At 42.7% G+C, this 26,460-nt stretch overlaps 1 protein-coding gene and 1 long non-coding RNA gene across 2 annotated transcripts; one reads left to right on the forward strand and one right to left on the reverse strand.

Moving 5' to 3' along the window:
- Window positions 1–85: 85 nt before the first annotated feature.
- On the reverse strand, window positions 86–1,043 carry LOC127697454 (uncharacterized). Its single transcript, XR_007980471.1, has 2 exons — window positions 608–1,043; window positions 86–259 (listed from the first exon to the last, which is right to left on the reverse strand). It is a non-coding gene; the product is annotated as an uncharacterized LOC127697454 (long non-coding RNA).
- On the forward strand, window positions 1,043–26,460 carry Tmco1 (transmembrane and coiled-coil domains 1). The gene is made up of 7 exons (XM_052200618.1): window positions 1,043–1,265; window positions 1,827–1,904; window positions 8,241–8,300; window positions 10,138–10,184; window positions 13,537–13,604; window positions 19,818–19,962; window positions 25,848–26,460. The coding sequence occupies exons 1-7, from the start codon at window positions 1,196–1,198 to the stop codon at window positions 25,944–25,946; spliced, it is 567 nt and encodes a 188-aa protein (XP_052056578.1). The 5' UTR covers window positions 1,043–1,195; the 3' UTR covers window positions 25,947–26,460.

A 26,460-nucleotide genomic window follows, 5' to 3' on the forward strand; every position in this document is an offset into this window, starting at 1 on the left:
TATATTTATGTCTTTATCTAACAGACACATTTAATATCTATTAAAGGGGTCTTGGGTAAGTATAAGGCAAGAGAAACTAAAAAGGTAATGTTACGTGAGATTTATTTTATAATTTATTTTATAACTGTGTGCAGTGAAATTTGGAAGAACCAGTGACAGGAAATGGAAGTCACGCTGGGCATGGTGGCACTGTTATGGAAAGCTCAGGCAGGTGGATCTCTTGTGTGCTCCGGGTCAACCAGGGCTACACAGCGCAACCCTGTCTCAAAGCAAACACAAACGCACAAATGAAGATTACTGAGTTTTCTTGAAAAGAGACGATCAGAGAATTGGGAGGAATTGGGTGCTCTTATCGAGGGCTTGCGGTCATTTTCATGCCCTGCTTGCACAAAGGTAATCAATCTACTGTCCCTCACCGAGGTCATCAGACTTCGAGCCTCTCTCGAGACAGTCTACTTTACAGATCGTGCCTTTTCAAACACCTTTTCTCGCCCCCATCCCCGCCTTCCACTTTGCCTACAAAGTTCTTAGCTTTTTCCAGAATAACACTGCTAATCCTCGAACTCAACGTTCCCACTTCTTTCCCGTCCACTGTGCCACCGCGGACCTTTCCTTCCAATAAAACCTCAGCGGCAGCTAAGTGTGCAGCCGCTGCCCTCCTCCGGCGTAACAAAGGCTCATCTCCACCGGCGGCGACGGCTACCGCCACTCGGCGCGCGCGGCCCCGCGACCAGGGGCGAGCACCCAGACCCTGGCGTTCGGTACGTGTTAGCCTAACTTTTCGGCCGCGGAGGTGGGGTTGAAGGCGCAGTCCAGACACCGCACGACAGGATTCTGGCGGTGAGGTAGGCGATCGGACTCGGAGAACAGTTAACGCACCGCCGAGGACCTAATCCCTCCTGCACCCCGCCATCCTCCGACGGAACTGCATTTCCAGCTCTCGCGAGACTGGGCTTAGCGCGCGCCTTCAGCCCCCGAGACTCGCGCCTGGTGGCTGTCTTCCGACTCAAGCGGCCGCACCGCAGGAGTGAAGCGTGCAATTCCGGGTCGGTGCCCCGGAAGCGGAAGTGTCGACTCCGTGCTGTCAAAGTTCTAGTGCTTCTCGAGGGTCGGTCCCGCCAAGTCTCCTCCCGGTCTCTGTGGCTCTTGCGTGCTTCCCCCGTGAAGGGTGGGAGCGCAGGGACGGACGAGCGAGATGAGCACCATGTTTGCAGACACGTTGCTCATCGTTTTTATCTCCGTGTGCACCGCGCTGCTCGCCGAGGGTGAGGGTGTCCGTTTCTTGGACGTTTGGTTAATCTCAGGGTGGAAGGGCACTGGGGTCCCTTGCACCCCTTGAAGGAAAGATCGGGAGCCTCACTTCCTGCGACCTGCGTGGTCCGTTGCAAGAAATCTCGGGCTCATCCTCTATAGAAGCAGGAGAGTAGTGTGGAATCATTCTTCCTGGTTTTCTTTTCTTTTCTTTTTTTCTTTCTCTTTTCTTTTTTCTTTTTTTGTTTTTTTTCGAGACAGGGTTTCTCTGTGTAGTCCTGGCTGCCCTGGAACTCACTCTGTAGACCAGGTTGGCCTCGAACTCAGAAATCCACCTGTCTCTGCTTCCCAAGTGCTGGGATTAAAGGCGTGCGCCACCACCGCCCGGCTCCTGATTTTCTTTATATGTCCCCTATATACACTTAAAAAAAGCCAGTGTTTTGATCTGGCTTTGAAAAAAGTTACTGATAAGTCTAGAACAAAATGTTGAAATCCTTTTGTCTCCAACACTAGCAATTAATGTTCGTTGTGATTTCCATTTCTTTCTCATTTGTATGTTGCTTTTAATATTTTAGGCATAACCTGGGTCCTGGTTTACAGGACAGACAAGTACAAGAGATTGAAGGCAGAAGTGGAAAAACAAAGTAAAAAATGTGAGTATGGTAGCACGGTGGAAGTTTCAACACAGTAAGTCCATTGGGTGCATGTTCACAGTAACTATTATAGGAACATACCAAGAATACGAAAGAGTTCAATATTCCTTGTTAGGGCAACTGAAATCTCAGCACTCAGGAGACAGAATTGTGAGTTCCATGCTAGTGTGAGCTACACAGGGAGATTCATGTTACAAACAAAGTTGTACTCCAACTTGGTAAAAATAGAAATCAAAGACTCTTGTGCAGCATCTTTAATAAAGCTAAAAGGAACCAGGCAGTGGTGTTGTATGTCTGTAATCCCAGCACTTGGGAGACAGAGGCAGGCGGATTTCTGAGTTCGAGGCCAGCCTGGTCTACAGAGTGAGTTCCAGGACAGCCAGGGCTACACAGAGAAACCCTGTCAAAAAACAAACAAACAAACAAATGAACAAATAAATAAAGGACTACACAGAGAAACCCTGTCTGGAAAAACCAATAAATAAATAAAATAAAACTAAAAGGAATCTCTGTGTGGTAGAGCTCTAGATAGGGCAGGCCTGGTCTACATAGTGCATTCCAGGCCAGAACTGTCTATTGAGACCTTGCCTAAGATGGGGTGGGGGAGGGGGAAGTAGGGGGTGTACACATACATAACACACACACACACACACACACACAATCAATCTTCATTCTAAAGAAGAGGTCCTGTTCTGTTGTGAAGGACCATGGAAGGCCTCATGATACAGATGGACTGAGTGTATTGTGGGTTAGAATGTAGATAGAAAATGAGACAGGGAGCCGGGTGGTGGTGGCGCACGCCTTTAATCCCAGCACTTGGGAGGCAGAGGCAGGTGGATTTCTGAGTTTGAGGCCAGCCTGGTCTACAGAGTGAGTTCCAGGACAGCCAGGGCTATACAGAGAAACCCTGTCTGGAAAAAAAAAAACCAAAAAAAAAAAAGAAAAAAAAAAAAAGAAAATGAGACAGGGAAAGGAAATTCTAGGTAAAGGAAAAATCCCATTAGTACACTTGATCTTAGCCAAAAGGCCGAGAATCGATGAAAAATCCCATTAGTAAACATGGAGATTTTAATATGTAAGAATGAGTCGTTATGACTAGTGTCAATGGGAATGGTACCCTTTAGGGTTAAGCCACGTTTCAGTTGGGTGAGGAAGCTGAAAAAATGTTTGAAAAAATGATTAAGATGGGTAAAATGTGTGGCCTTTGAAGTAAAGTTAAAATTTAGCAGGGCACAACTGATCATATAAATAAGGCCTTAGGCAGCCCAGGCAGGCCCCAAATTTCTGATGCGTCACCCTCAGCTCCCCAGTTCCTGGGGACTTCAAATGGTTCTGTAAAAGCACAGTTGGTATCCAGTATTCTTTCTGTTTTGTTTTTTGAGGTGGGTCTCATTTAGCTCTGGTTGACTTTGAACTCACTAGCTAAAGATGACCCTGAACTGATTCTTCTACCTTCCAACTGAACTATAGCCATTTAGAACCCAAACCACACCTAACTTGGCTTCTAAGAGTTTCTACAGCTAGCTTTACTCCTATATCCTTCTTATTTCCATATATCTTTGTAAATTTTGTGTTTGTTGTTTTGTTTTTAATTTTAGACAGGGTCTTATATAGGCCAAGCTAGCTTTGAACTCAGTTAGCTGAGGTTGCCCTTGAACTTCTGATCATCCTGTTTCTGCTTCCTAAGTGCTGGCATTCAGTTATTCACCATCAAGTCCAGTTCGTGGGGTGCTGGGGACTGCACTGGGGCATTGTGTGTGGGAGCAAGCACTCTGCCAGCTGAGGTGCACTCCTCAGCTGCCCTCGCATTTCCTCCCCTAAGTCATCTTAGCTGAGGGGCTGAGAGAAGAGACCTGTGACAGAGTTTGTGTCCCAAGCCTGGAGTTCCACCCTCAGCAGTTAAAAATATGTCATTTGGTCCACATAGAAACCATCGTGGTTGGTTATAAAAATGTCTCCACCTTATGGGACAGGAGATTGAGACCTAGAAAGTTAATGATAGACTTACATCACAAGAAAACAAAGAACTGGAGACTAAACTTAGACTTTTGTTTTCAAACCTAGACTTTTAAAATTACAGTTTGCCATCCTTTATTCAATGTTGATAATGTTGGCTCGCCATATTTAATTCAGATTCATTATAGTCACTTTCACAAACATGACCTTCCAGTATTTTCTTACCTTTTTATGCTTCTAGCCGGGAAATCCAAAAATTTTGTCTGTTTGTTTGTTTTTGTTTTTGTTTTTTGAGTCAGGGTTTCTCTGTGTAGCCCTGGCTGTCCTGGAACTCACTCTGTAGATCAGGCTTGCCTCAAACTCAGAAATCCACCTGCCTCCGCCTCCGCCTCCCAAGTGCTGGGATTACAGGCATGAGCCACCACACCTTGCTCATCAAAAATCTTTTTTAAAAAAAAGTTGTATGCTTGCTTTCTTTGTTGCTTGCTTCTACTTACTAGTATGGAAATGCTGCTAGGACATGCATGGTTCTCTGCTGGTCACGTATGCCCCTGTGTGACTGGAGCAGTGACTGGTACATGGTAAACAGGAAAGGTATTATGGTTTTGGGTTTTTGGTTTTGTTCCATTTTAGGTTTTTGGCTTTTGGCTTTGACTGACTTAGAACTTGCTTTGTAGCTCAGGCCTCCCTTGGCTTCCCAGTTGACCGTCCTTCTAGTGTAGGGTTACAGATAGAAGGCTTGCTCCCTTTGTTCAAGGACTTGTCATTGTCATTACCCCACGGAGTTCATTGTCAAAGCCTGGAGCTGCTCTGTCCTCTTGAATGGTTTTAGATCTTTTTACATCTCCCATATCTGCCAAACCCACCTATCTTACAGGACCATGTCTCCTTGCATCTGTTGCAGCACCTCCAGGGTCTGCCCTCAGTTATTCAGATTGACTTTGTAGAGCACCTGTAGAGTACTTTTTCAGAACATGAATCTGGTTGTGTTACATAGAAGTCCTGTGTGCTGGGTGGAATGGCACATGCCTGTAATTCTAGTATTTAGGAGACTGAAACAGGGAGTTCTGGGTTTGAGGCTAGTGTGAGCTGCATAGCTAAACCCAACTTCAAGAAATCAACGAGCCAGACTTGGTACATGTCTTAAGTCTCTGAGGCAAAGGCAGGAGTATCTCTGAGTTTCAGGACAGTCTGGTTTATACAACAAGTTCAAGCCAGCCAGGGCTGCATAGAGAGGCCATGTCTCAAAAAAAAAAAAAAGAAAAAAGAAAAAAGAAAAAGAAAAGAAAGAAAGAAAGAAAGAAAGGAAAGGGGAAAGGGGAAAGGGAAAGGAAAGGAAAAGGAAAGAAAAGAAAAGGAAAGGAAAAAAAAAAGAAAAGAAAAGGAGCAGCAGCTGCCAGGTGTGGTGGTTCTGAGTTTAAGGCCAGCCTGGGCCACATAATGCGTTCAGGACAGCTAAGGATTACATAGTGATGAGAACATGAAGAAAGGAAGGGAGGGAAGAAGGAAGGAAGGTAGGTAGATATGTCCTTAACCCTCAAGAGATGGAGCGACAGTTAAGAATGCTTTCTGAGCCGGGCGGTGGTGGCGCACACCTGTAATCCCAGCACTCTGGAAGGCAGAGGCAGGCGGATTTCTGAGTTTGAGGCCAGCCTGGTCTACAGAGTGAGTTCCAGGACAGCCAGGGCTACACAGAGAAACCCTGTCTCAGAAAAACCAAAAAAAAAAAAAAAAAAAAAAAAGAATGCTTTCTGTTCTTGTAATAGGACTCAGTACCCACATCATGTGGCTCATGGCTGCCTGTAATTCCGGTTCCAGGGATCCATTGCCCTATTTTGTCCCTGTGAGCATCTGTATAGACATGGTGCATATACAGACAAGCAGGCACACACACACACATAAATGAAAAAAAAAAACTTTTAAAAAAAGATATGACCAGTAAAGCTCAGGAAAGTAAGATTCTTTCTTCCCTTTTTTTCTGACTTTGTTTTTGTGGGGTTTTGAGGTAGCGGCTTGCTATATACTTCAGGCTTGCTTCTAAGTTGCAATCCTCCTGTCTCAGCTTCTACTAGAGTGGCATTACGAGGGTATACCACCATGCCTGGCTTTCCTGACGCCACAACTTATTTCATATTCTCCTGTGTTTTCTGCCTGGTTTCATAGGCCCCTTTCTAACTTCTGAATGGGGCTTGGATTTTCCTACTATTGGGCCTTAGTGCTTGCTATTCCTTTACGTGGTAAAAACTCTCCCTTTGTATCTTTTTAGTAAACACTTAGGTTTATTTAGTCACCAGACGGAATCACATCCTTGTAGTCTCTGACTTATCCATGGACCTCTCCTTGGAGCACTTGCCACAGTGTGGTCACCCCCTCACATCTCCCCCTTCACAGGGTCTCCCTGTGTAGCCCTGGCTATGCTGGAACTGTCCCTGTAGACCAGGCTGGCCTTGGACTCAGATTTACCTTCCTGTCCTCCTGAGTGTTGCAGTTAAAGGTGTGCACCACTGCCATCTGGCCACAGTCTCAATCTTTCCTACCTGCGGACTGGGGTTATTAGGATTATGTTCTTTTGCTCAACTGCATTGTAATGTCTGTGAAGACAAAGTAGTATCTCTAGCCCTTAACGTGATCTTAGATAGCTGTAAATGCTTGCTTAATAGACTAAAGAATAAAGTATCTCTATAGTATGACAGTTTTCTGAGAAATTTTGTTACGATAACATACTAGTTAGCATATACTGGTATCTGAATATAAATTTCTTTATGTAATATATATAATTTACTGTCATATTTACTTCAATGAATGTTCTCATATCTTAGCCATGAATTTTTTTCTTAACATTTTTAGGCTTTTCATTAGTATCTATAATGTTTACATTAAGTTTATTTACATTTTGGAAGCAAATGAAGAGTTTACTTCAGGCTGGGTATGGTGGTGTACATCCATAATTCCTGCACTCTGGAGGCAGGGCCAGGCAGGGCTCTGAGTTTGAGGCCAGCCTGATCTACATAGTGAGTTCCAGGCCGGTAACAATGAGACCCTGTCTCAAAAAAACCAAACCAGCAGACTGGATTGATAGCACATCGATTAAGATACTTGTTGGTCTTGCAGATGACCTGGGCTCAATTTCCAGCACATACATCACAATCATCTCGTCATCCAGTACCAGGGGATCTGATGGATCTGACACCATATTCTTCATGGGCACCAGGCACACACATTGTGCACATATATACATGCAAGCAAAATACTCATCCACATAAATAAAAAGTACATCTTCAAGTTTATTTTGCTTTACATAGTTCATTATTATTATTTGGAGGTAAATTTATATTATTTTTAATTCTATCATCAATTGACATCTTTTATCATTGCTGTATGTAGTTTACCATGATAGGTATAATACAAAAAGAATGGACGTGGATTCTGACTTCTGTAATTTATAACCATTGGACAGCTGTTAATGAAGGTTGTTTAAAAGAAAAGAAAAACCTTGTAAATTCCCTCTCTGAACACACTTAAGAAATCTGTCATTGTCTGTCTGTCTGTCTTTCTGTCTATCTATCTCTATATCTATCTATCTATCCATCCATCTATCCATCCATCATCTATCTATATCTCTATCCATCCATCTATCCATTCATTCATCCATCCATCTATCTATCCTCCATCCATCCATCCATCCATCCATCCACCTCTCTTCTATCCATCCATCCATCTACCCACCCACCCATCTGTCTATCCATCCATCATCTATCCATCCATCCATCCATCCATCCATCCATCTATCTACCCATCTATCCATCGGTACTGAGGATTGAGCTCTATGCCTTGATCATGCTGAGTAAGTGATCTATCTACTCCTGAACTGTATCTCCAGCTGTTGAAAATTTTTGATCCCTTGAAATTCTTGCCATGTAGCTCAGGCTAGCTTTGTACTTGTGATCTTCTGGCTTTGGCTTGTGGAGTTCTAAAAATACAGGCATGGACAGCCTGACTTGAACATGTAAATGTGAATATGTAATTTTTTCCTTGTACTTTATATTCAGAATTCATCATGGATCTCGGCATGGGAATTTTTTCAGGTTTATAAATAGGTTTGAATTAGAATTAAACAAAGATTTGTTTTCTTGTGCTGATCTAAATCTTGTTATCTGGAGAATACTGATACTCATAAAGCAGTTCTATTTTCGTGGTGTCTTTGAAAAAACATTAGGCCTTATACACACTAAGCAAATGCTTAGTTTTAATTTTTTGCCAGCAGTTAAGGGAATAGGTCAGTTAACTGAATCATGGCTAAAGTTGGTCAGTGTTACTTTGTAGTAATTCATCTGTGAGAGAGCATCCTTCTAATATATAATTTTGTGTTTATGTTTACAGTAGAGAAGAAGAAGGAAACTATAACAGAGTCAGCTGGTCGACAACAGAAAAAGAAGATAGGTAAGAGAGTAACCTAAATACAACTTGGGGTGTGTGTGTGTGTGTGTGTGTTTGTACACATGCCTGTGTCTGTGTACACACACACACACACACACACACACACATACACAGACACACACATATACACACACACAGTGTGTATATACACACAGTATGTATATACACACACATATAGACACACACAAATATACAGTGTGTGTCTGTATGTATATATGTGTGTGCATGTGTGTGTGTCTGTATGTGTGTGCATGTATGTGTGTGTATATGTATATGTATATATTTGTGTGTGTGTCTATATATGTGTATATATGTGTGTGTGTGTTGTTTTGTTTTTTGAGACAGTGTTTCTCTGTAGCTTCGATTGTCCAGGAATTCGTGATATAGGTCAGTCAGGCCTCAAACTAACAGAGATCCTCTTTCCCCTACTTCCTGAGTGCTGGAATTAAAGGCATGTGTCTCCACCACCCAGGCTTTCAAATAATATTTTTAATTAAATAGTCATATCACTTTACCCTGTTCCTGTTTCCAGCCCCTCCCAGGTACCGTTCCTCGTCCCTCAAAGTTTCCCATACCTCCCTCCATCTTAAATCCTTAGTCTCTCATTCTTTATCATTGTTACATAGATGTATGTATATGCATGCGTAAGTATGTAAATACTATCTGGTTCTTCTGTTTTTGTTGTTTTGTGTCTGTTGTTTCAAAGCTGGCCTCTTTGTATTGAATAGCTAGTAAAAGGGCTCATCCCTGAGCAAAGCCAATTTTCCCCCTCTCAGCAGTCATTAGTTTCTTTCTTTTTGGGGGGGGGCTTTTTGGATTTGGTTTTTCGAGACAGGATTTCTTTGTATAGCCCTGGCTGTCCTGGAACTCACTCTGTAGACCAGGCTGGCCTTGAATTCAGAAATCCGCCTGCCTCTGCCTCCTAGAGTGCTGGGATTACTGGTGTGCGCCACCACCACCCAACTTTCATAAAGGTCTTTATCTGGGGGTGGGACCCTGTGAAATCTTGTCCTTCCATGTTATTGAGTCTATTGTCTATTGATTTGCCATTGTTTTGGTCTTGTTTATGCAGCCATTTCTAGGAGAGTCAGTTTCAACATCAGACTTCCTGGTATTCTTGCTCGTACAGTCCGAATGCTCCTTCCCTCTTTTGTGATGTTCCCTGAGCAGGGATGCAGGAACTGTGGAGTAGATGTGTCCACTACACACTCTGAATCTTCATGCTCTGCTGTTTTCTGCTTTGTGTTGGATTGTGGTTTTCTATGGTGGTCTCCATTTGTTGCAAAGAGAAGCTTCTTTGATGAGCATAGTAGCTACACTCATCTGTAGGATAAGGCTATAATTTAGAGTAGACAGGAGTTACGTGGCATACCAAGGTGCGGGTAGTAGATTGATTTTCTTCTTTTCAAGCTTTTAACTTGTGAGCCTCCATGTGGATGCTGGTAACTGAACCCACATCCACTGGAAGAACAGCCAGTGTTCTTAACTGCCGAGCCATTTCTCGTAGTCTTTCTAAGATCTATGACCTCACTAGCTCCAGGAAGCTAGCTTTCTAGGCATGATTTCCCTCTTGTTTAGTAGGCCATGAGTCTAATTAGACATCTGTTGGTTCTCCCCCATCTGTAAGTGCTGCTCATAGCGCTTTTTAAATTGAAATATTTTGGCATCCTTCTATATTTAAACATTGGGTTAGTGCAGAGTAAGCAACAGCCCATGTATTCACTTCATCTTATTGAGTGATACTGAGACAAAATGCTATTGTAATCTCCAAACAGTGATAATGTATTCAAGAATTAGGCTGTGCTCAATGTTTTTGAACTAACCAGTTTATTCTTTTCAGAGAGACAAGAAGAGAAACTAAAGAACAACAATAGAGACCTGTCAATGGTAAGAGTCCAGAGTATAACTGATGGTAAACTGCATAAGCTAATTTTTTTCAACAAAAGTCCTATTTGCATCAAATACATTACATTTAAGTTCTTAAAATTTATCACCTATCAGGGCTGTAAATAATAATCATAGGTTTATTGGACTAAATAGAATTAAAATCTGCTGCCACCTTTAAGCTTCATTTTAAAGCTGGCATGGTGGTGTATGCCTTTAATCCCAGTTCGCAGGAGCAGAAGCAAGTGGGATCTCTGAGTTCCCAGCCAGCCAGGGCTGCCCAGAAAGACCTGCGTCAGGAAAACCAACAAACAGCCCTCCCTGCCCACCCTCAATTAAAAACCCTTTATTTTATACTTTGTGTATAAAGGCTGCTTTGGAGGTTACAATTTGCCTTGCTTTTTCTTCTTTGATTCTGAATCATTTAAGTTTTTATGTGCAGTAAGGGACATAAACATTATTAGAGTTAAAATGCTGATGGAAAAAACACATGCCAGAATCACAATTACAGTCATTTCCGTCCCTTACAATACAGTTCTGCCAATGACACTCCATGTCTTGCTTTCTTAAGTTTTTTAAGGTTTTCATGGTTTTGGTTGGTTGGTTTGTTTTTGTTTTGAGTCAGGGTTTGGTTTTTTTTTTTTTTTTTGCTTAGCCTTGCTTGTCCTGGAACTTGATCTGTAGACCAGGCTAGCCTTGAACCCATAGAGATCCCCCTGTCTCTGCCTTCGGAGACAAGAGTCTCACTCTGGCACTCTCCTGGCAAAGTTTTCTTCTTCTTTTTTTTTTTTGTGTGTGTGTTTTGGTTTTTCAAGACAGGGTTTCTCTGTGTAGCCCTGACTGTCCTGGAACTCACTCTGTAGACCAGGCTGGCCTCGAACTCAGAAATCCGCCTGCCTCTGCCTCCCAGCGTGCTGGGATTAAAGGTGTGTGCCACTACGGCTGGCTTATGTATTTGTTTTACATAAGTATTGTAAGTACACTGTTGCTGTCTTCAAACACACCAGAAGAGGGCATCAGAATCCATTACAGTTGGTTGTGAGCCACCATGTTCTTGCTGAGAAATGAACTCGGGACCTTTGGAAGAGCAGTCAGTGCTCTTAACCACGGAGCCATCTCTCCAGTCCCAAGTTTTCCTCTTTTTAAAAACAACTATTTATTTTTATGTGTATAGATGTTTTGCCAGCAAGTATGTATGAATATGCCTGGTGCCGGCAGAAGCCAGAAATGGATCCCCTAAGGTTGCAATTACAGATGATTGTCAGCCATTATTTGGGTGCTGGGAATTGAACCCAGGTCATCTAGGAGCAGCCAGTGAGCCCCCCCTTAGCTCCAGCCCCTTTTTATTTTAAAACAAAACCAGTTAGTTTTCTTCCTGTGCTCATGTTGAATCCTGGTTTATGGCATTTGTGTAATTCCAGGGTAGGGGTTGGCATTGGAGACGGCTTTGTTGGCAGTCACATTAATGTAAGGAAAGTGGCTTCTCCAGCCCATTCGCCCCTTCATTGACGCAGGGCTGCCTTTTCTAGTTGTGTGTAGTTAGCCTGGGGATCTCAGCTTTCCATGAGCTTCTTCACTTGTTGGGAGATCTTGGCTATGGTTCTTTATTCACTAAGAATTCTTTTCCAGAATCACTAATTTACTGGAATTTTTTTTTTTCTGAGACAGAAAAAAAATTTTTTGTAGTATGTACCCCTGACTGCCCTGGAACTTGGCTATGTGGACTAGGTTGCCTCAAACTCAGAACAATTAGCCTGCCTCTCCAACCTTAGTGCTGGGATTAAAGGCTTGTAGTACCACATACAGGGTGATATTTTTTTAAAGATTTATTTCATGTATATGAGTACACCGTTGCTGTCTTCAAGCACAATCAGAAGAGGGCTTCAGATCCCATTACAGATGGTTGTGAGCCACCATGTGGTTGCTAGGAATTGAACTCAGGTCCTCTGGAAGAGTAGTCAGTGCTCTTAACCACTGCACCATCTCTCCAGTCCCAGGGAGATATTTTAAAAAGAGAATTTTCTTACCTTTAGCACAGTGTTTATCATGTTCACTATTTGGAAATTATTAAGGTAAAAATTGCCAAGTGATCCAGAGATACTGTCTGTAAACTGTACATCTTTATACTCATTTATTTTTGCATTTATGGGATATGGAATTTGATAAGAATTTAGTTGCAAGTAATAGGATACCTAACTTACAGTGCCTACCATGTTGCTTTCTTTCTGTTGCTCATGGAGTCAAGAGGTTGGCCCTAAGCTGGCGAATAGCTTAGCATGCCGTCAAAGACTCTGGGCCTCAGTCAAAATTCACTTGACTGGTTGGTACTTTTCCAGAGGCATTATGTTCTTCATTCCAGTCATACCACCTCACCCCTTGGGAAAAGCCTAAGAAGATTCAAGTTTGTCCTTTTAAAAAGTGTTTTTCACAGCCAGATAGTGTGGTAGTGAATGCCTGTGATCCCAGATAGTGTGGTAGTGCATGCCTGTGATCCCAGATAGTGTGGTAGTGCATGCCTGTAATCCCAGATAGTATGGTAGTGCATGCTTGTGATCCCAGATAGTATGGTAGTGCATGCTTGTGATTCCAGATAGTATGGTAGTGCATGCCTGTGATCCCAGAGAGTATGGTAGTGCATGCCTGTGATCCCAGATAGTGTGGTAGTACATGCCTGTGATCCCAGACAGTGTGGTAGTGCATGTCTGTGATCCCAGATAGTATGGTAGTACATGCCTGTGATCTCAGAGAGTATGGTAGTGCATGCCTGTGATCCCAGATAGTATGGTAGTACATGCCTGTGATCCCAGAGTATGGTAGTGCATGCCTGTGATCCCAGAGAGTATGGTAGTGCATGCCTGTGATCCCAGATAGTGTGGTAGTGCATGCCTGTGATCCAGCTACTCATCAGACAGACAGAGAATCCGTGAATTCAGGGATTCCAGACTCCATCGTACGAAAGACAGATTTCCCAGTTAACACTTGTTACTTATGACTGGTTGGCCAGAGTGTGACCTCAGAGCTATCCCAGTTTATTACAAGAAGCAAGGAGAGGAGGAATTGGAGACGGAAGGTGAGTTAGGTAACAAGGAGCTTTTTGCAAAAGAGAACTTTTTGTTTGTTGTTTGATTGTCTTTGAGACAGAGATTCACTGTGTGACCCTGGCCTCATATCTCACCTCATCCCGTCAGATCAGCCTGTCAGATCAGCCAGTCTCTGCCTGCCACCACACTCAGCTCTATGGAAAACTTAAGAAAAATTACATGAAACTTCAATTTTTTTGTACTATGATACACACACACACACACAAGCACACACACATTTAGTGTGACATGACCATTTTTTGCTTTCCTTGTAGGTACGGATGAAATCCATGTTTGCGATTGGCTTTTGTTTTACTGCGCTGATGGGAATGTTTAATTCCATGTGAGTAACCTTTTATATGCTTCTGCCTAATAAATGTTCTCTTTGTATGCTTTGAGCATAAGATTTGTAGTAATATTGTATCTGACAGAATTTCTAAGTAATTCTGAGTTTGAGGCCAACCTATACCGCACAGCCAAATCCGCTCTCAAAAATAATGAAAGAAAGCCAGGCAATGGTGGCACGTGTCTCTACTCCAGCACTTGGGAGCCTTTGGCAGGTTCTACACAGTGAGCTCAGGACAGCCAAGGCTACACAGAGAAAACCTGTCTTGAACCCCTGCCCTCTCCCCCCCAAAAAAGGGAAGAAAGAAAACAAAATTTCAAACTCATAAATTATTCACATATCAAGAAAAGTGCTTTCATTGTATATATTTATTGTATGTGTTACAAGTATACCTTGTACATTGAGCAAATTTCCCTCATACTGTCTGCCCTTTTAAAACTGGCTTATATTCACCATGTGAATGTACAGTACTGGTGTATGGTGTGCTTTGAGCATATCCTCACCGTCACATGTCTGTCATAATCCTTTGAGAGTATGCAGCAGTATCCATGCTTCTGTACCCCACTACAGCAGGGCTGATTTTCAAAGAGAGAGAGAAAGAGAGAGAAAGAGAGAGTGAGCAGGCACATATATTGCAGGTCATTTGATCACATTGTGAATCCTGAGATTGTGAACTGGTAAAAACCTGTTTCTGGCTGTAGTGTGGCTCAGCCTTTGATCCTAGAGCTTTCTGTTTACTGTAAACCAGTACTTTTGCATGGCTTAGCTCTGACATACAGCTTTAATGCAAAAACTAAAGAAAGTCAGCACAGGTCCAGTGGCTGTGCAAGTAACCAGCTGGCAGGGAGTGAACGTAAGTGAACGGAAAGGAGGGCCTTTGAGTTGGAAGGTATCTAAGACTGTGTGGAGGAGGAGACATTGGCAGAGTGCTGGGTTTCCTCTGCCTCTGTGAGCTAGCAGGTTTTCACCCTAGCTCTGACTCCTCAATCTTCACTGGTAAAGTCAAAGGGCTGGGATTTTAATTTTTAAAACAACATGCATGAGTAGAGGTCAGAGGACAACTTGCTGGAATCTGTTCCCTCCTTCCATCAGATGGTCCCGGGATTTGAACTCAGGTTGTTATGCATGATGGCTGACTTTATCCCCTGAGCCATCCTCTTTTTCTTTTTTAAAATAACTTCAATATAATTATATAAATGAGAATTTCATTTTAAAAGAATACAATCATATAATATGGCAATCAGAACCCCCCCCCCCCTTTGTCAGGCTCTGTCAGACAACTCTCGGGGGTGTCCTAAGACCATCAGAAAACAAATAATTTACATTACTGTTCATAACAGCAGTAAAATTACAGTTATGAAGTAGCAATGAAGATAATCTTGGTGGTCACCTGAGGAACTGTATTCAAGGGTGGCAGCATTGGGACAGTTGATGTCTTACGGTGTCCATTGCTGAGAATAGACACCATGGCCAAGGTAACTCTTATAAGGGACAGCATTTACTTGGGGCTGGCTTATAGCTTCAGAGGGTCAGCCCATTGTCATGGCAGGAAGCACAGCAGCATCCAGGCAGACATGGCTTGGGAGGAGCTGAGGGTTTTACATCTTGTTCCAAAGGCAAACAAGAAAAGACTTCTCGAGGGCAGCTAGGAGGAGGTTCTCAAAGCCCTCCCCAACAGTGACATACTTTCTCCAATAAGGCCACACCTCCGAATAGTGCCACTCCCTGGGCCAAGCTTACTCAAGCCACCACAGTTAAGAAGCATTGATAAATTAACTTTATTTTTTTTGGTTTTTGAGGCAGAGTTTCTCGATGTAGCTGTGGATGTCCTGGAATTTGCTCTATAGATCAGGCTGGCCTCAAACTCAAAGATCCTCCTGCCTCTGCCTCCTGAGTACTGGGATTAAAGGCAAGCATCATCACTGCCTGGTTCCTAGTAACTTTTTAATCTACTTAACAGTGAGAATGTTTGTTCATCAGATAAAAGCCTAGACATTATATAACCTTTAAAAATAATTCAGTATATCCCTCTGTTTTTAAATTTCTTATTAATATGCTTCCTTAAACTGAAGGTATTAATATAAAAACGTTTTAACTCTTAAAATAGAGTCTTAACAACTATAATCTTGTTCAGCGATGAGGTCAGGTGCTGTTGTTTAAACAGTGAGTAGCGGAATGGCGCAATCGTGTGGCACTGCTTTGACAGAGCTCGGCAGACATCCAGATCTCACTGAACGATACCAAGTCGTCAGTAGACGTGCTCTGCTTCCTTGTTTCCTTACCCCCCTCTGTCTTCCTTTTTCTCACACTTTCTTCTGTCTCCTTTCAATGTCTACTCTTACTTCCTATGTCTCAGTGCTACCAAATTTTACAGGTTGATAAGAGACATAAACAAATGATACACTGATGGGTGTTGTGATAGAAATATGTATGAGGTATACTAGAGAAAGAAGAAGAAAGTAGTTATTTTTTATCTATGTTGAGAGGTTTAGAGAAAGTCCAAATACAAAAATGTTAAATTTCTAGCCAGGCAAGATGGCACATGACTTTATTATCCCAGCACTGGGGAAGCAAAGACAGCAGATCTCTGTGAATTCAGTTATGTAGCTCTAGCTGACTTGAATGAGACCGTGTCTTAAAAAGAATCCAAAACCCCATCCGATGTACTTAGCTGATCATTCTTGGAACCATAGGCCTCTAGAACAGGAAGACATTGGAAGATTAAAGACATGGGGTATCTAGAAATCCCACAATTTATATATATCCTTTAATTCTGTTTTTCCGAATTTATTATTTTTGCATGGTAATGAAGGGCATATCAGAGTTTGCATATAGATGCTAAAGGACAGCTTTCAAGAGTTGGTGCTTTTATACCATGCTTCAGGCATGTCAGCTGTTCTATATAAGGCTATCTATGCTTAATAATAAGCATACATTCATTGTATATTTTTAAAATATGGAAGCAAGGATCTTGATTGTTCTCACTACCAAAAGATAAATCGATAAGTGTTTGAGGAGCTAGAGAGCTGAAAACCACGTTATGATCATTACACATTTTATACCTGTACTGAAGTGTCACACTCCCTGTACTCCATGGCCTGTGACAATATGTCACATAAACATTTAAAGTGTTGTAGGTGGGCTGGCCACAGCTCAGTGAGTAAAGGGGCTGGAAACCTGGAAACTGGAGACCACAAACCTGGTGACCGACTGGAGTTTGACCCCTGAAATCCACATAAAGGTGTGCGGAGAGAAGCAGTTGTACAGATGTGTCGTCTGACCTCTGCATGCACACCCACCCATGCACACAGAATAATAGAAGAAACTCATCAGTTTGTTTCGGAGTGTTTGACACGTTGACCTTTTCCATTAGTTTGTTTTTGTTTTTTGAGACATGATTTTTCTACATAGCCCTGGAACTCATTGTATAGACCAGGCTGACCTCAAACTCACGGAGATCTGCCTGCCTCTCTCACATTATACATTTAATATTCTCATGAAAGAGTAGTGTTTCTGTTAGTAGTGTCCATTTGCATTTTGTAGCTTCTTTCTAAGTGTCTTTAATATCTCTTATCTTCTAGTTTGACTCCTCAGCATAGAAATGGGTTGTAAATTTTTGTGATATTATTATTATCATCATCGTTTTAATTCTTGCTTTTTAAAAAAAATCAAGACAGGATTTTGTTGTGTAGTCCAGGCTGTCCTTGAAAATGCAGTTGTTCTATCTCTCTGCCTTCCAAGTTCTAGAATCCTAGACCTACAGGTGTGTACTAACACACTTAACAGGTCTTTTTCTTAAAGCATCTGCTGTCTGTCTATTAATGTTAAGACTAAAAGTAGGCATTTAAGAGACTGTATTTGGGCTGGAGAGAGCGCTCAGTTAAGAGCGCTGCTCTTCCAAGGTCTTAAGTTCAATTCCCAGCAACAACATGGTGGCTCACAACCATCTGTAATGAAATTTGATGCCTTTTTCTGGTATGTCTGAAGACAGTGACAATGTACTCATATACATTAAGAGAGAGAGACTATATTCTGTCCTCAAACACAGCAGACTTAAGGCCAGCATCCAATATACAGCAAAAACCTGTCTCAAAAGAAAGACAAAAAAGACCAGAGAAGCAGCTCTGATCCAGAGAGCATGCTCTCTTATCTCAGCTCTCTGAAGTGGACGTTTAAAGGGAGGGTTGAAGAACTGGCAAGCCACCAGCAGTGCTCTGGCAGTTCCATTTCCAAATACCTCCAGCACTCCGGAAGTAGAGGCAGGGGGATCAGGTGCTCACAGTCACTCCAGCTAGGGTCTCTCTAGACTAGACTGTTTTTTAAAAAGAAAATAATTCCTTTTACTGAGTCCAAAAATGAGGACAGCCTGGACTACACAACAAAATCCTGTCTTGATTTTTTTTATACTCTATACTCAAGAGTAGTAGTCTTGCTCTGGATTTGCAAGCTTAAGTGTAGTTAAGGAAACGGTCTACCTTGCACCAACTCTTTCCTTTATTAGGTTAAGGAAATTTGTTTAGCTATTCCTTATAAAATGTCATGGTCATCTCTGTGTGTGTGTGTGTGTGTGTGAATCATTATTAGACTTTTCCAAGGAGCTCTAGGAGAAGGAAAGGTAGGGTGATTGTTGGGGCAGAGAGATTGCAATTTTGGAGATATCTTGGGATATAGCAAGATCTTCTCTTAAAAATTGATAGCTGGGTAATGGTGGCACACTCCTTTAATCCCAGCACTCAGGAGGCAGAGGCAGGCAGATCTCTGTGAGTTCAAGTCAGCCTGGTCTACAGAGTGAGTTCCAGGACAACCAGGGCTACAGAGGAAAAACCCTGTTTCAAACAAACAAAAAATTGCTGCTGCTGCTGCTGCTGCTGCTGCTTCTCCCTCCCACATTTTATACGTTTGTCTGTGTGTGTGTGCTTGTGTGTATGTTGGTAGGTGGGGAATGATGGCCAGAAAGCTGATTTTAGTGCCTTAGTGTCTTTCCACCATACTTTTTGAGACAGGGTTTAGACCTAGATTTCCCAAGACACGTTTTTTGGATTTCCTGGGTGTCTCTGGTATCCTTCCAAGGAGTCTGCAGTTTTCATAAATGTCACAATGTTCTTCTGTCACTCTCATTGTCTCACAAGTGTGCTGAGGGGTTTTCTAGAGTGTCCTGATATGTGATGCTGCAGCACCCCAAGACTGAGGTTTGTGAACCCCATTATTTTTTATGAGACAACTATTAGATTTCAGAAGTTAAAAATACCTTTCTTCTTAGCATTTTTTGATTTTAGAATATATTTTTCCCCAAAATACTTTTTAAGTCTTTAAAAAAAAATTGGTTGTGTTTTGTGAAGGGTACACTCACATGTGTTGAGGTACATATATGGAGGTCAGAGGTCAACTTGCAGGAGGTGGTTCTCTCCTTTCACCCTGTTGGTTCCAGAATGGAATTCAGACCATCAGGCTGGACAGCAGCCCCCTTTACATAATGAGGCATCTTGCTGGCCCCTAAAAGTTATTTTTCATTAAAATATGTATGTTACATATATCAGATTTCTTGCTACTTAAGAGGATACAGTTTTTAAAATGTATATGGGTGTTTTGCCTGCATGTATGCACAAGGTGTCTGCAGAGGTCAGATGAAATCTCCTGGAACTGGAGTTACAAGACTATTGTGAGCCACAATGTGGGTGATAGGACTCCAACCCTGATCCTCTGGAAGAGCAGCCAGTGAGAGCAACTGCTGAGCCGTCTCTCCGGCCCCCTTCCCTGCTCTCTATTTATTTATTTATTTGTTTGTTTGCTTTGAGTCAGGGTTTCACTATGTAGCCTTGGTTGGCTTGTAATTTGCTATGTACAGACCCAACTGTCCTTGAATTCAGAGAGATCCACCTGCCTCTGCATTGTGAATACTTGAGTACCTTGCCCAGCTAATAGGATACTTAAAACAATTATTACCTCTGTTTCTAATAGACCATATTGTAATAGCTGTACTGTACACAAGTCTTCTCCGTCCTCTGTAATTTGCGTGTGCAGGGTTTTCCTGCCAGAAGCACCGAGAGGCACTTGTTTAGAGTGCTCTGATTAGCTGGGTCCTTCTGCACACCGCTGCACCTTCAGTCCTAGTTAAAGTGTGTTCTACTTGTCCCCAGACTTTTTCCTGAAAATAACTGTTGATTTTCTAAAAATAACAGTTCTTTGCCTTTGTTTATCTTTTCATTTTAGATTTGATGGTAGAGTGGTGGCAAAGCTCCCCTTCACTCCTCTCTCTTACATCCAAGGGCTGTCTCATCGAAACCTGCTGGGAGATGACACCACAGACTGCTCCTTCATCTTCCTGTATATCCTCTGTACCATGTCAATCCGACAAGTGAGTATCCACGCGCTCTTACTATGTCCAGCTCTCCTTCCTGTCATTGCTCACACTAGCCATGCCTCTAATGCTGGGAATGTTTATCTCCTGAATTCCAGTTGCTCCCCTGAATTCCAGTATCGTTCACAGCTGTATTAAATGCCTACAAATCCAGATGACTGACATTAGGGATGGGGGCAGTCGTAAAACCAAACATGGCTCCCACACCCTTCTTGAGCCTCAGTTCCTTCTTCATTGTATCTGTTTAAGTACAGTGACTTTGGTCATTCCAATATCATTTCTCTCTCATGTTCTAGTGCCCTTTGTCAGCTCAGGAGTGTTCACTGCTCTGGAGGTGGTAGGACCTGGGAGAATGGAGGCTAAACATGAGGTGGATGCATGCAATAGCCAATTTTCTTCAGAGCATCAGACCCAGATCATTTATATTCCCAGGTTTAAGAAGAATCACATGAGTAAAGGGTAGAATCATAAGGACAAGCCAAACATGGCAAAAACATGTTTTCCACAGAGGCATGTAAGCCAGTAACAATAGCCAGCTGTGACAAGACTTAGGGACTCCTGGCCGGGTCCCTAAGAGGAGAGTGAAGACACATTCCAAGAGCAAGTCTACAGTTCTAGGTCAGAAGACTCTTGTCTTGGTTTCTTAGAGTTTTCTCACAAGCACTCCAAATTCCCTACTTGAAACTCCATTTTTGTAAGGTGTTCTGACAATATCAATAATAAAGTAATTTTGGGGTATTTACAGTTAAGCCCAGGTACTAACAACTTGAGTTTTCTGTCAGGGCTAGCAATGAATTCTAGGCCTCATCCTATGGTAGGAAAGAAACTGAAAATAAGTAAGTTAAAAGCTTATGGACTGTGGACTCGAACTCTAGATGGAAGTCTAACCCTGAGCGGCAGTACAGTAGATCGTGCCTGTCCCCGCCTCTGTGCAGACTCTGTAGGAGTCTGAGACCTGCTACAGAAGCACGGTGGCCACAGGCAAGTGCTGTGCAAGCTAGGACTTTGTGCAAAGGATGGCTTGACTCGTGTCCTGAGGACGAGGGACAGTCCTAGTACTTTCCTTGACAGGAGGCAGCAGGACTGAAAGCCTGGTGGGGATGGGGGAGGGCGTGAGGGAGGAGTGGGAGTTGGAGATGGAGACCAGCGCTGAGGAGGAGGGCGCCCTGCACTTGTGCCTCACTGCCCGCAGGCTGGCGGTTCAGCCTTCCCTGGGGGTTGCTGAGCTGCCGCTGGCCGCTGGCCTCCTCCATTTGTTTTTGAGGCTGTTGTGAATGAATGAAGTTGGTTACTAGGTGGGCTGTCCTCAACATATTCCATGTTTGTTTGTATTGAAGGTCTTATAAATGAATTCTCGGTATTTTTATAGAGAAGTGCAGAGAAAAGCTATTGATTTTTGTATGCTCATTTTGTGTCCTGCTAATTTTCAGAATTTGTTTATCATTTCTTTGTAAGTACACAGAAGCAGCCATTTGTGGCACTGGGACATCCTTGCTCGCTTCGTCTAAGGGCTGGCTCTCTGACGGAGACTTTACAGTCTTCGGCGTGGGATCGCATCAGCTACAGACAGGGATGGTCTCTCACGTCCTCCCGTTTCTCTTCCCTGTCTGCACTGCCTAAGACTTCAGGCACTACTTTAGAGTAAAAGTGGGAAGAGTAGATGGCTTTCTATCGTTCCTGATTTTGCAGTTTTTCCCTAGTTAGTAAGATGCTGACTGTGGGTTTGGTGTCTGTCACCTGTATCATGATGCGGTTCCTCCTTATCTAGCTTCTTCAGGGAAGAAGTCAGGGCTTTTGTTTTGTTTTCTTGTTGTCTGTCTTCTCTCTCCCCCTCTCTTCCTCTCTCTCTTTCCTTCTCTCTCTCCCTTTCTCCCTGTCTCTCCCTCCCTCTCTCCCTGTCTCTCCCCCCTCCCTCCCCTTTTGTTTTTGTTTTGTTTTGTTTTTGTTTTTGTTTTTGTTTTTTGAGACAGTATCTCTGTCTAACTGCCCTGGCTATCCTGGACCTTTCTTTGTAGACCAGGCTAACCTGGAACTCATAGAGATCCACCTGCACCTGCCTCCCACGTGCTGGGATTAAAGTTGTATGCTGCCACCACCCTGCTTACAAAACTTTTTAATATATATGCTTTTTAATTTGAGACAGGGCTGCACCGTGCAGCTTTGGCTGGCCTAGTATTTGCTATGTAGACCAAGCTGACCTTAAACTCACAGAGATCTGCCTGCTGCTGCCTCTCAAGTGCTGGTGTCACCATGCCCATTTCAATGTTTTATTTCCTGAGACTTTGGTGTTCATAGAAAAATGTGTTTTGTATATTACTCCATACCTCCCTTCAACTTCTCCAGAGCCACTCTGACATGTCCACTCCTGGCTTTATGTCTGTCTCTTTCCGTCCTTCCTTCCTTCTTTCCTTCTTTCCCTCCTTCTTTCCTTCCTTCCTTCCTTCCTTCCTTCCTTCCTTCCTTCCTTCCTTCCTTCCTTCCTTCCTAGCTAACCTAACCTAAGCTAACCTAACCTAAGCTAAGCTAGCCTAAGCTAACCTAACCTAACCTTCGCTAAGCTAACCTAACCTACTAACCTACACTAAGCCCAGTGAGTGGTGACATGGGTGTGAGACTATCCACTGGAGGGAACATGGGCAACCTAGCAGTCACCACCCTGCCAAAGAAAAGTGACTCTTCCTCCCTTAGCAGCCAGCAGTTATCAGTAGCTCCTGAGCTAGGGCTGGGATCTTCTTGTAAGCCCCTCTCCAAGCATCCGCACTGGAATTTTCACTGCTCTTGTGTAGGTAACCACAGTTGCCATGAGCTCATCCAGAAGATAGTGAACAAAACTCCTCCACGTCCTTCTTCCGAGATGTTCCCTGAAGCCAAGGGGATATATGAAGCCAAGGCGTACAGCTGACCATTCGGTCACGTCTTCTCAACCCTCTACCTAGTTTGGGTCTCTGCACTGACCACTGTGCACTGGCCAAGGTTGAGAGCAGCACAACATTATAGTGACTTGTTGGCTGTGCTGCATGAGTCAAAAGGGAAGGTCCTCAACGGGAGCCTGAAGCCCAGTCTGCCCCTCAGTGACTTGTTTCTCCAAATAGTTTTTACTTCGCTTCCCATTTTCTACCTCATTGCAGTAACCCTGTTATTTAAAGTCCATCAGAGGTTTTTAAACTGGCTTTTATTCTGGAAAATGACAAGGACTCATATAATTGACCCCTGTGTCTGCAGAATAACTGGGCCGAGGTCCCTTGGATGTTGTGTCTAGACTTCTGTGTTTGTTGGCTGAGCAAATGTGTTATCATCCTGTGTTCTCCATTGTATAACTTCAAATTGTTCTTGTTTCTCAGAATCCTTAGCCTAGAGCTAAATACATTGTATGTGCCCAAGAAATACTGCGCAGTTTTTGTTCTTTTTAATTGTTTTTCTTTTTTTTTGAGACAATCTTAAGTATCCCAGGCTGGCCTCAGAGCTCCTGATCCCCCTGCCTCGGCTTTCCAAGTTTGGGGAGTAGAGGCCTGTGCTGTCACACCTGGCTGTTAGTGCTCACATTTTAAAAGCTGGCAGTTGATAGCACATTGTTTGATTTTCCTCACTGCTTTATGCAGGGTTTTTGTTTTTGATTTTTTATCTGTCTGTGAAGTTATATTTATTATAAAAGAAATACAAACTCAGATATTTTGCTAGCCCAAATTCTTGGCTTTTTTTTTTTTTTTTTAAGGTTTTTTTTCTGAGACAGGGTTTCTCTGTCCTGGAACTCAATCTGTAGACCAGGCTGTCCTCGAACTCAGAAATCCGCCTGCCTCTGCCTCCCAAGTGCTGGGATTACAGGCATGTGCCACCACCGCCCAGCGACACTAGCCTGAATCTTAATGATTGGTTTTCCTAACTCATTTTAAAATTTCTCATTAAAATATGAGCTGTTATATGCAAATATATTTAAATATTTTATGATAAATTAAAGGGGTCCTTGAAGTCATGTTTGTTCCTTCATTATCTTCTGACAAGGAGTGAAAGTAGTATGTACGTACAAAGCAGCCTTGATCTGGGTGTTCTCCTGGTGTCGTAAGCCCAACAGACAGGAGCGTTGAAAGACAATAGTCCAGGTGTGTAAGACTGTGTGCACTGAGTGCCATTTGTGTAAGACCAGCATTTTCACATAGAAAGTGTGGTGGAAAAGTGCCCACTAGAATAAAAGTCAGTAGTTTAAATTGTAATTTTTTGAGACGGCTCAGGCTGGCCTTGAACTCTTTGATCCCCCTGCCTGCACCTCCCGAGCACTGAAATTATAACCGTGCGCCAGCACACCTGCTGCTAATTTAACTTTGTTATTTTGGAGAACCCATTAGTCCTTCCCAATGTTTAGTGGTTTCAAATACCAAATGAAGGAACCAAGAAGAGTAATGAAATAATACCTAAGGTTTTTCTTCAAAGTTGCTGTGAACTTTTTTTTTTAAAGATTTATTTATTTTATGTATATGAGTACACTGTAGCTGTACAGATGGTCTTGAGCCATCATGTGGTTGCTGGGAGTTGAACTCAGGACCTCTGCTTGCTCCGGCTATAAGTACACTGTAGCTATCTTCAAACACACCAGAAGAGAGGGTCACATCTCACTATGCATGGTTGTGAGCCATCATGTGGTTTCTGGGATTTGAACTCAGAACCTCTGGAAGAGCAGTCAGTGCTCTTAACCGCTGAGCCATCTCTCCAGCCCACTGTGAACTTTTTAACAGTTGGCCGAGACGTAACCTTTGCTCACTCCTGCCCCCTCTCCATTCCTGCAAAAGTATATGCCAATTGATTTTCTAGTCAGCTGTCTGTTCATGAGTACTCTTTAGCACACCCACGCCTGTCTGCTCCAAAAGTCAATTGTTTTCCAAAAACCTGTTTATACTGGTTTCACTTGTTATTGTAGTTATGTAATTAAATGAAATATTATATTAGTCAAAGAAATCAGAACATGAAAATCATTGGTTTTTATGGAAACTGCTTCAGTATTTAAAAAAACTGAGTGACACTTATATTGCCGTATTAGATGTAATTAAGATAAAGACGCAAAATTTTATAAATCTAAAGATTTGGGGCCTCCAAGTTAGGCACATGTTTTTCCTCTGAGCTGTGTCCCAGCCCCTCTGTCACTGTGTGCAGTAAGGGCTAAAGTCAGCATACTATACTCAAGGGAAAGTCCTTGTATTTTATAGGCTTTGTGTTAAAAATAAAAGATTACAGTGGGATGGTGGGGGATAAACCTTTAATCCCATCACTCGGAAGACAGGCAAGACAGGAAGACAGGTACTGTGCCTACCTGGTCTACAGAGTGAATTCCTGAACAGCCAGGGCTACACAGAGAAACCTGTCTCAAAACATCAAGGTGGTTGGGGGCAGGGGAGGAGGTTTGAAAGGAACAAAGGAAGGAAGGAAGGAAGGAAGGAAGATAGGTTACCTGGAGGCTTGGGGTACAGCTCAGTGGTAGAGTGATTGCCTACTATGAACAAGGCCATAGGTTCCATATTCTTATCACTTCAATACAAATCAATCTCTCTCCCTCTCCCTCTCCGTGTGTGTGTGTGTGTGTGTGTGTGTGTGTGTGTGTGTGTGTGTGTGTGTGTGAGAGAGAGAGAGAGAGAGAGAGAGAGAGAGAGAGAGAGAGAGAGAAAGAGAAAGAGATTGATTCACTCCACAAAGTTGGCTTCTTTATATTAGCAGACCCAGGTCCTGTCAGGTATGCACAGGTCTGTTTGCTGTGATCTTCATTATATTAAAATATGACACCATCAGCCTGATGCAGGTAGCCGTACTTTTAGTTTATATGCATTCTCTTTGCTGAAATGTATGTAAAACATTTTATAGCTTATATTAAAAATTAGCTCTTACTGTGCTCCCTACAGAACATCCAGAAGATTCTGGGCCTTGCCCCTTCGCGAGCTGCCACCAAGCAGGCCGGTGGGTTCCTGGGCCCCCCGCCTCCCTCTGGGAAGTTTTCTTGATGGAAAGCAGAATTCTGAATTTCCTATCGTACTTTTTAGCATTCACATCAGACTTACAAGGCACCTGGCCACATTCTAGGTCTGTGTTATTTCTCAGCTATGGATATGATCAAATGAGAACAGTGCTTAACTAATGGTCGCGGATGGCTTCTTTAGTAAGTGCACTCGCTGCTTACATTTGGGTGATTTATGTAAGCAAAAACCTCATCTTTCTTGTCTCACTTAAGTATTTCAGTGTATGTGCCATGTACACAGAAGCAGACTGTCCGTGAACATTAGGCAGCTGGGAGAAAAACAGTTTATGTAACAACTTCATTGGAATTATTTGTTGTGTTTTTTAAAAAGCCAAATATGTCACTTTGTGTTCAACAATGAGCCAAATTTTTAGATGTTTCATTTAGAGAGATGTTTGATTTTTTTTGCATATTAAAAAGAATATTTTCTGTAATCCGAACATAAGGATAAGCATTGTCCCAAACAAGCTAAAATAAAGTTCTATCATGTTCTTTTACCA

This window comes from Apodemus sylvaticus, chromosome 12 (assembly GCF_947179515.1).
Source record: "Apodemus sylvaticus chromosome 12, mApoSyl1.1, whole genome shotgun sequence".
Classification (NCBI taxonomy): domain Eukaryota; kingdom Metazoa; phylum Chordata; class Mammalia; order Rodentia; family Muridae; genus Apodemus; species Apodemus sylvaticus.